The sequence below is a fragment of the Dreissena polymorpha genome, unplaced genomic scaffold (assembly GCF_020536995.1).
Source record: "Dreissena polymorpha isolate Duluth1 unplaced genomic scaffold, UMN_Dpol_1.0 chrUn007, whole genome shotgun sequence".
In the NCBI taxonomy this organism is placed as follows: Eukaryota; Metazoa; Mollusca; class Bivalvia; order Myida; family Dreissenidae; genus Dreissena; species Dreissena polymorpha.
Window position 1 is genome coordinate 701080 of NW_026273321.1, and position 11208 is coordinate 712287.

An 11208-nucleotide genomic window follows, 5' to 3' on the forward strand; every position below is an offset into this window, starting at 1 on the left:
GCAAAATACAATATACCCCCGATCATTCGATCCGGGGGCATAAAAAACGTTCTCCTTTTGCCGAAAATAAATACAGGTGCATCATGCGCGTGTCGTCGTAAAGTGAAAGGTAGTGTATGTCTCTATTGACATCAAATCGAGACAATGTTATTCACATTTAATCACACTTCTTAGTTGACATGTCGCCTCACGATTTATATTTAGATACAAACTATTATCTGAAAACCAGAAAGAAAAAATGTTTGAAAAATCAACTTTTATTTGTGTTGAATTCAATTTGTTTGATATAAAAAAGCTCGTTTAAAAGATTATGCATGCATGTTTAAACCTCAGGTGGATTGATACACAGGATATCTATTGATGTCAATGCGCAACCCTTATCATAAAACGGTGTAAATGTCTGATACAATCAATAATTTGCCGATAAATCGCTTATAAGTGGTCAAAACAAAACTGGAACATGCGAATGATGCGATTTGTAGAAGCGAGCTGTTAGGGGGCGAAAAAGGGATAAGCGGTGGTAAGTTTTAGCTTGACATAGTTTGAATTACAGATGTTATTGTAAATCATACAACTTAAATCGTTTTCAAGCGTGTCGGGACAAATCTTATCAAATCGGGACGACGGTAGCCCTTTGAGTTATTTTTCACTAATGTTATGAAAATATGTTGGTGGATAAATTCCTCGCATTGGTGTGACCATTGGTAGACCTCATAGTGTGTTTCTGTCTAAGACGTTTTAAATAATGTTCAATATTGATAGCTCGCACTTGCTTTTCCTCCACCTTGTACAGGAACGTCAGACTCTGGTGGTGGCGTCTTTCTTGTAACGTCGGGAGGTTGACATCCTCTAGCATGGCTGATATGCATCAATCTTGTCCTGAATTGTAATCCTACGTTAATAAGCGGGTCGCAGATCGTTGGACACATTTTAGCTTGTCGCATTTCTGGTATGGGTCACAAAAGACACTTTCGTACTCGAGCTTTAATAAGATGGGCGGTTTTCCGGTAGCTTTGGTGGCAGTAGGTTACGTCCCAAGAAGCATTTTGTATAGTTGGTCGTTTTGTGATGTTTGTAATATGGGTCTTCCATATCAGCTCATTAAATAAAATAATTCTTAAGTATGGGTTTTCCTTTACGTTTTTTTACCATTGCATTGTCAACAGTGTAGAGAAATGTAGATTTGGATTTGGTACTGAGTTGATATAACTTCTTTCCGTGGCCACGTGTTTATATTGTCAAAGTCTTCTTGCAGGGTTCTATGGTCTTCGATTGAGTTGATATGGAAGAGAAACATTATGGGACCGCTTTTTATATTTTCTTACTTAGCGCGACATGAAGAATAAGTTTCGTCAGTATTGTAAATCATGTTCGCTGAACCTTTTTCAGATATGGTAAAACACTTTTAATTTATGCATAGTCCTGAAATTTCCATAAACATGTGTTATCACGCAATAGACAAAGCACACAATTGTAAAACTGCTGAACAAAGCCAGTACAACAAATATTCTGTATTATATGCTATTTAACTACTTTGTCTATATAAAGAACTATGCATGTTGTTTTAATGTTTTTAATAACCTAATAACTATCTTTACAAACAATTTCATAAAATTTCAGAAACATGGCAAAGACTCCAGTCATTGGTATAGATCTGGGCACATCTTTTTCCTGTGTGGCCGTGTTCCAACATGGCAAAGTAAAAATCATTGAAAACGAGCATGGTAACAAAACTACCGCCAGCTATGTTGCCTTCACAGACACTGAAAGGCTTGTTGGAGATACAGCTAAGAACCAGGTTGCGATGAATCCAACAAACACCTTATTTCGTACGTGAGAACATTGTTCTTTTTATAGATTAAACTTTCCTTTTAAGTAATAATAATGTGAATTTGAGTGTATACTTTATATCAGAATTTAGTTGGTAAATGTCTTAGAAGAGCTTTAAAATATACTCTGTATGTAAAGCTGGCTTGTTACAATATTTACGCCCTGTTTTACAAATGATATGTTGAAAATAAAACATGATTTTAATGTTGCAGACGTAAAGAGATTGATATGAAGAAAATTCGACGATCCTTATGTCCAGTCTGATATGAAGCACTGGCCATTTGAAGTAGTTAGCGATGGTGGCAAACCTAAGCTGAGAGTTGATTATAAGGGAGTAAAGAAGTATTTTTTCCCAGAAGAAATTTCTTCAATGGTTTTGAGCAAAATGAAGGAAACTGCAGAGGCGTTTCTTGGCAAGGTATGTTAATATAATCAAACAATATATAATAATTGCTGCAATAAAATTTATGTAAGACAATAATTTCAAGTCTCACTTATTTTTTAAGCCTGAGATTCTTTAATACATCAGTTATACTTATTGAGCATGTTTGTTAGGCTTTTAGCAGAGGAAATGATAAGGAATTTATCCACATTCGCAGTCGGTTCGGAATGTTCCTCTGCCTTAGGATGGCTTACTCTTTCCTTGGATGTCTGAAATACTTGTGAACATGGTGTATAATATTTGCTTTTTATAAAACTCTGTAAAGTTTTTATAAATGCAATTTAAATGTGAGTCTTTGTCGGCACGTTTCACATTTTATACTTTGCTTATATAGCGATAGAATATTGTTGAATATTTCAGACTGTAACAAATGCAGTGATTACTGTACCTTCCTGCTTCAACGACTCTCAGAGACAGGCTACTAAAGATGCTTGTACCATTTCCGGTTTGAATGTGCTCCGTATCATCAATGAACCTACAGCAGCTGCCATTACGTATGGATGGGGCAAAAATGTACGCTTGTGTGTAGTTAAGATGCTAGTGGTTAAAGATTATTATTAGTATCGACATTCGCAGTCATTTCATAACGCTTTTTGTGTGTGTAAAGATGGCTTATTCCTTCTTGGATGTCGTAGAAACATTAATACTCATACAATATATGCAATTACTTGTTTTAGGACGGAAGTGAAAGAAATGTGCTCATCGTCGACTTGGGTGGTGGAACCTTCAATGTGACCATAGCGACCATTGAAGACGGCGTTTTAAACGTGAAGTCCACAGCTGGTGATTCTCATTTGGGGGGTGAGGATTTCGACAACCGAATGGTGGACCACTTCATCCAGGAGTTCAAGCGAAAACACAAGAAGGATATCAGAGACAACAAGCGTGCCGTATGTCGCCTCCGTTCAGCTTGTGAGAAGGCAAAGAGAACTATATCATCCAGTACACAGGCCAGCATTGAGCTTGATTCCCTATATGATGGTTGGTTAACTATGAAAGGCTTTATCTCTTTGCTGTTATTTATTTCAGAGGGTTTAGGGTGCGCATAAAAGGTGTTTACAAAATCTGCTAAATTCACGATGTTAACCTTTGAATTTATGTTGTGTTTTGCTTTTATCAGAAGTATTTGCTGATGAATAACCCACATTCGCAGTCGTTTCAGAAGGCGTTACTGCCTGAAAATGGCTTAGACCTTCCCTTTGTGTCTTGAATACTTCTAAATATCACAATATGTTATTTTAAAACTTGGAATACTGTTAAGGTCCTTTATTGACGGTTTATGAAATGGCATAAAACGAAATGGTTTTGTGTTTGCAGGAGTTGATTTCTACACAAGCATAACCAGAGCCAGATTTGAAGTGCTGAATGCCGATCTCTTCAGAGGCACACTGGAACCGGTTGAAAAAGCTTTACGTGATGCTAGAATGGACAAGGCTGGTATCCAGGACATCGTCTTGGTCGGTGGCTCCACCAGAATTCCAAAGGTCCAGAAACTCCTGCAGGACTTCTTCAATGGAAAGGAACTTAACAAGAGCATCAACCCCGATGAGGCTGTTGCCTATGGTGCAGGTATATACCCTTTTACGTGACTGAAACCTGCTTCAGATAATATCAATTAATTATGTGCCTATTATTACCAAACCAATCAGTCTGCTAAAATATGATAAGCGTTAATTGTTAGGTGGATACCCAGCAAATAAATCAACACCGTTGCATACATTTTACTTGTATGTTTGTTTGAAGCGGTGCAGGCTGCCATCCTCCATGGTGACAAGTCTGAAGGGGTTCCTAACATCCTTCTGGTGGATGTTGCCACATGGTCGTTGGGTATCGAGACCGCTGGAGGTGTGATGACCGCGCTAATAAAAAGAAATACTCGTACTCCGATCATGAGCACGCATATATTTACCACTTATTCAGACAACCAGCCTGATGTTCTAATCCAGGTGTACGAAGGTGAAAGAGCCATGGCCAAAGACAACAACCTGCTTGGAAAGTTCGTACTTGTCGGAATCCCACCGGCACCCAAGGGTGTTCCACAAATTGAGGTGACCTTTGACATTGATGTCAACGGTATTCTCAATGTCACCGCAGCGGACAAGAGCTCTGACAATAAGACCAAGATTACCATCACTAATGACAAGGGTAGTTACTAAGTGGCAATATTATGCCCCCGGATCGAATGATCGGTGGTATATTGTTTTTGGCCTGTCTGTCTGCCTGTCATTGTATGTGTGTGTCTGTCCCAAAACTTAAGGTTGGTCATAACTTTTGCAATATTGAAGATAGCAACTTGATATTTGGCATGCATGTGTATCTCATAGAGCTGCACATTTTGAATGGTAAACGGTCAAGGTCATCCTTCAAGGTCAAAGTTTTTTTTCTTCTTAAATAGCTGCCGTGCGGCTTCAAAGCGCAGTAGGGGGCATTGTGCTTCACAAACACAGCTCTTGTTTTTTGAATGTTCAACAATATGTTTACACAATAGTTTTACTTGTAATAAATAAGAGTAAAAATCGACTGAAACAGCTAAGATTTTAACTGAATGTTCACTAACTAAAAAAGACACGTGTTGATTATTCAAGTAATGTAACCACATTCGAAGTCTAAACAGAAGAACACATGATCAAAAAGGTATCACAATCCTTCCTTTAAATGATTGAGACACAATTGATCTACTCCACAACTTTCACTAAACAATACTGTATTTAAAATAATACTTATAAACTATCCTTTCTTTATTGAATTCATTCAGGTCGACTTAGCAAGAAGGACATTGCCCGCATGGTGAATGATGCCAAGAAATACAAGCAAGAGGACAAACAAGAGAAGGAGCGCATCACAGCAAAGAACCAGCTGGAGAGCTATTCATTTAACATGAAGACCACCGTAGAGGACGAGAACATGAAGGGAAAGTTAAGCGAGGATGACAAGAACACCATCTTGGACAACTGTAACGCGATCGTGGCTTGGCTGGACAGCAACCAGCTGGCTGATAAGGAGGAATATGAACACAAACAGAAGGAGTTGGAATGCGTGTGCAAACCGATTATCATTAAACTCTACCAAAGGTGCATTTGAGTAAAATAGTATTAGGTGTTCGTTAAGTTTGTAATTAATTCTGGGTTAAGTGTGAGATTCCACATGGCCTGAACCCGGTTTAAATCATGTATGCTTTTCATTGACCGGTTCAATGCGGTTATTCTATTTTCATTCATATCGTTTTTATATTTAATGTCCTTTCATTAAAGTAGTGGATAACAAAAGTCTTTTCTCTAATGACAGAGTTTCTGGAGATTAATTATTTGATAAATCCACCAACCAAAACAGTCTTCATATGTTGCCTATTTTTTTATTTTTGAATCAAAATCACCGTTTATTTTTTAAATGTATGTGGAATATTTATAAATAGACTGCTTTATGATGTCGAATGATGGAAATATTTGAAAATCATACTTCGTAAACAATAGAAAGATAAGTTCTGGCTACCATAACTTTGAATATCGCTTCTTATATTTTCTGGCTTTGCACATACAAACAGGTTTAGTAAGTACTAAAGGACATGTTAGCTGAAGTTCCTCGTATTATGGAAAGACAAGTTTACATTCTAACAGAATGTTATAATGTCCCTGTACTACAGACCATAGACAAACCACACAATTATAGTTTTGTAACTTGTGAGAAACTGACAGTACTATAGTTGTTATGTTGATTATGCTATAAAACCACTGAGACAACCGCAGTTTGTTTATGTTAAAGAACTCTTTATGTTTTTCTTTATTGGCCTCTTAATAGTTTTATTGAATAAAATTAAATAAATTTCAGAATGACAGCGGCTCCAGCCATTGGAATTGATCTGGGCACAACATATTCCTGCGTAGGCGTGTTCCAACATGGCAAGGTAGAAATTATTGCCAATGATCAGGGCAATAGAACAACCCCCAGCTATGTTGCCTTCACAGACACTGGAAGGCTCGTTGGAAATGCAGCTAAAAACCAGGTTGCAGTTAACCCAAACAACACTATATTTGGTATGTGTAACAATTGTTCTTATTTATACCAATGACCTGCATTTTTGTAATTTGAATGTGATTTTGAGTGAATATTTTACATTATAATGAATTAGGTTCAGGCCTTGAAAGAGCTGTTGTGTATACTATGTTTGCCAAACTTGATTGCCAATATTCACCACTTACTGTTTAATAAAAGATGACTAATTTAACATTGGGAAATTATACTAAATGTTTCTGTTACAGACGCAAAAAGATTGATAGGAAGACAATTTGACGATCCCACTGTCCAGTCTGATATAAAGCACTGGCCATTTAAAGTTGTAAGCGACGGTGGCAAACCTATGCTGAGAGTTGATTACAAGGGTCAAAAGAGGTCATTTTTTCCAGAAGAAATATCTTCAATGGTCTTGAGCAAAATGAAGGAAACTGCAGAGAGTTTCCTTGGCAAGGTATGCAGAAATAATTAACCAAAATCAAATGATTGCTGCAATTAATATTAGAAAAAAATGAACAGATCTGAATTGATGTTATTTTTTGAGTCTGAGCTTTTTAAAAATAAATCAATCACTAATATTGAACATTTTGGTTTTCCTTATATTAAATTTATTTATTAGGAAATTGTCATCCACATTCGAAGTCGCCGCAGAAGACCTGAATATGGCTTAGACCTTCCTTTCTTTGATATCTTAAATAGTTCCAAATGTTGTTTTCTTAATGTTCATGAAATACTCTGAAAATGGTTAACTTATAGAATGTAAATGAGGTCATTTTTCAGGTGGCATATTTGATAATTTGCTTGTATTTGTGAATGCCTTGTTGCATTTTTCAGACTGTCACAAATGCTGTCATTACTGTACCTGCTTGCTTCAATAACTCTCAGAGACAATCTACTAAAGATGCTGGTACCATTTCTGGTTTGAATATACTGCGCATCATAAATGAGCCCACAGCAGCAGCCATTGCATATGGATTGGACACACAGGTAAGCTGATATGCAGTTAAAATGCTTTTTGGAGGTCATTTTTTAATTTTTTGTATGACCAGTCGCAGTCGTTTCAGAGGTCTAAAGATGACATAGTCTATCTGTTGATATCCTAGACACATCAATACTTATTTTTGTTTTGTTGATGTAGCATGTAGAAAAAAACATTCATTTGTGTGTGTGCTTCGCGAAGAAAATGTCATATTACCGTTTGAATCACATGGTTTTGGGCATTTCTAAAGAAGAATGATTTTGGTCCTAAATCGAACTTGTAGTGATAGGTTTCCTTTCCTTGTCCTCACTGGAAGTTTGGAGAACTTAGGATGCACAATGTTTTATCGTGTACTTTCACTCTTGTTAACAGGACGTGAAAAATTCACTATATACATTTATTTAAATTATATATGGGCAACTAGATATGTATTGTATACTGAACTACAATTGTTAATAAGACGTGCTATATTTAAAAAAATCAATCACTGAAATAATCTTTATGAATAATATGTTTTTTTGCACTAAATATTTATGAATAACATTAATAAAAAATCATATTCCTCATTGAATTGTATTAGATTTGTCAAAAGGTGTTTTGTATCTGCTTAATTAAGAAAATACTTTCAGGATGGAGGTCAAAGAAATGTGCTCATCTTTGACTTGGGAGGCGGTACCTTCGATGTGTCCATCCTGACAATTAAAGACGGCATTTTAAAAGTGAAGTCCACATCTGGTGATTCCCATTTGGGTGGTGAAGATTTCGACAACCGAATGGTGAACCACTTCATCCAGGAGTTCAAGAGAAAACACAAAAGAGATATAAGCGACAATAAGCGTGCAGTTCGTCGTCTCCGTACAGCTTGTGAGAGGGCAAAGAGAACTTTATCATTCAGCACATATACCAGCTTTGAGATTGATTCCATTTACGATGGTAAGTGAACTAAGAAAGACTTTATCTATTTGCTGTATACGTTACAGAGGGTTAAGTGTCTTCATACAATGTGTATACAATATTTGCTGGTTCCAGGCTGTTAACCTTTGATTGTAGTCTGTGTTTTATCAGAAGAATTGAGGATGAATTATCTCCATCGCAGTCGTTTAAGAAGGCTTTACTGCCTGAAGATGACTTAGACACTCCGTTGATGTATGATTACTTCTGAATGTTAAAACATTTATTTTAAACCTTCTTTTAAGATTCTTCATGTATGGGTTTGGAAATTGCATTAAATGACAGGGTTTCGTGTTTGCAGGAGTTGATTTCTACACAAGCATAACCAGAGCCAGATTTGATGAGCTGAATGCCGATCTCTTCCGAAGTACACTTGAACCGGTTGCAAAGGCTTTACGTGATGCCAAAATGGACAAGGCTGATGTCCAGGACATCGTCTTGGTCGGTGGCTCCACCAGAATACCAAAGATCCAGAAACTGCTGCAGGACTTCTTCATCGGAAAAGAGTTACACAAGATAATCAACCCCGATGAGACCGTTGCTTATGGAGCAGGTATATACACCTTAACATCTATGGAACGTTCTTTAGATAATATTCAATTAATTGCTGTTTCCAAAAATGGTATTGTTATAATCAACCTAACAATTCTGTTTCTATATTGATAGGCTTTAATTGATAGATGTTAACCCATCAAATAAATCAGCTTTGTGGGTTGCATACTTCTGTAATATATGATTGAAGCTGTGCAGGCTGCAATCCTCCATGGTGACAAGTCTGAAGAGGTACAGTACCTTCGACTGCTTGATGTTGCCCCATTGTCTCTTGATATCGAGACTGCTGGAGGTTTGATAACCTCTCTGATCAACAGAAACACTACCATTCCAACCAAGCAGACGCAAACAATCGAGCTATATTCGGACAACCCGTCTTGTGTTTTCATCCAGGTCTACGAAGGTGAGAGAGCCATGACCAAGAACTACAACCTGCTTGGCAAGTACGAATTGACCGGAATGGAACCTGCACACAGGGGTGTTACTAAAATTGAGGTGACCTTTGAAATTGATGCCAGCGGTATCCTCAACGTCACTGCTGCAGACAAAAGCACTGGCAAAGAGAAAAATATCAACATCACCAATGATAAGGGTAGGTACCATGTAGCATTTTCTTGCTTGATATTATTTTGAATGTATAAAAGTTAAACATAATTGAACTTGTAACAGAGTAAGAAATATCAGGAATTACCCAGGAATTGTACTTCATGTACATGTACTTTAACAGAATTGTGTCGATGTGAATTATGTATCCACAATCGCAGTCGTTACAGAGGATTTCACAGTCCAAATATGGCCCAGACCTTCCTAGGAGTGATATTGATAAACTATTGACCTTTTCTCATTCACTTCAGGTCGACTAAGCAAAGAAGAAATTGATCGCATAGTGAATGATGCCGAGAAATACAAACAAGAGGACGAACAACAGAAGGAGCGCATCACAGCCAAGAACCAGCTGGAGAGCTACTTATTCAACATGAAGACCACCGTAGAGGACGAGAACATGAATAGAAAAATAAGCGAAGATGACAAGAAGACCATCTTTGACAAGTGTAATGAAATCATTTCTTGGCTTGACAGCATCCAGCTGGCTGATACGGAGGAGTATGCACACAAACAGACGGAGCTGCAGGGCGTGTGCAATCCGATCATCAATTAGCTATACCAGACAGAAGAGACCTCTACTCGTTGCTGATTGCATGCCTCCAAAGTTCGGCGGAGCTGATGCAGACCCTGGCGAAACTTTAATTTATTGCCGATCACTTAATACATAATAATGTCAGGTATCATTTTTCAAATGTACACAAAAATTATGTAAATATCCTCACCCTTATCGAAGGAAATAATACAAATTTGCACCTAACGCCCGACTGCAAATTCCAAGTGTATGTGCAGTTTGGTTTATATGTTACAAGTGTGGATTATTGAAGGACATGGTTTATATGTTACAAGTGTGGTCGATCGACCAGGGCTTAATGCATGCGCGTAAAGTACCGTGCCAGATAGGCATGCCCTGTCCGCACATGCTATCAGAGACGATACTTTCCGCCTAGACAGGTTTGTTGTTTCGCATGGACTATCTTTACACGAAATTATTCCAAAGGCGAAAAGTATCGTCCCCGATAAGCATGTGTCACTCTGTTGACCAATAAAAGCAGGAAAATCTTAAGGAAAAATTGATGATGTTAGTTGTTACTGTCCTTTCAGCATTCTTTAATTACAAATGGGCCTTACATCGATTTTACAGATGTGTAGAAAGATTACCGGTACCCAGTATATTAGCGTACAATTGACCCCTTCATTGAAAGATAAGCGTATCTTCATTTAACAGGAAATTCCTTCCCTGGTTTCAAGGGGTACACAGTTCTTCTAGTACTTAATAAGCTGTGTGGTTAGGTGAGTGATTCAATGCCATTTGTCAAGCGTTGGAAAACAAAATGTTATAAATTAAATACATGAATATCACCAGTTATTTTTTTGTTCATTCTTATTCTAACTTACAGTTCACATTTCATTTATAAAATCTATTCAAATGTGTATGATTTATTTTTGACAATTTCAAATAAAACGGTATATTCCAAAGTCACTGCAAAGAAACACGTCAAAGTATTGTTGTTCCGCCAAATTAATAATGATACAGACTACGAGGACCAAACGATACGGACTATTAAGGACCCTACAATACGGACCTCGAGGATAAGGCGATACGGACCACGAGGGTACGACGAAACGCACCATGAGGACCAGACAATACGGACCATATGGACCGGACGATATGGACCATGAGGACCAGACAATTCGGACCACGAGGGCCAGACGATATGGACCATGAGGACCAGACGATACGGACCACGAGGACCAGACGATACAGTCCATGAGGTCCAGAAGATATGGACCATGGAAACCAGACGATACGGACCATGAAGACCTGAAGAAACAGACCATG

The 11208-nt window shown here is 37.7% G+C and overlaps 1 protein-coding gene across 1 annotated transcript; it reads left to right on the forward strand.

Annotated features, from left to right (window-relative positions):
* Positions 1-337: 337 nt before the first annotated feature.
* On the forward strand, positions 338-10727 carry LOC127863410 (heat shock-related 70 kDa protein 2-like). Its single transcript, XM_052402933.1, is given in 15 exon segments — positions 338-520; positions 1621-1829; positions 2043-2248; positions 2633-2785; positions 2950-3253; positions 3590-3841; positions 4016-4417; positions 5028-5343; positions 6098-6303; positions 6529-6734; positions 7115-7267; positions 7889-8192; positions 8512-8763; positions 8953-9354; positions 9617-10727. Coding segments are annotated over 14 exon segments (3666 nt in total). The 5' UTR covers positions 338-520; positions 1621-1624; the 3' UTR covers positions 9922-10727.
* Positions 10728-11208: the final 481 nt, after the last annotated feature.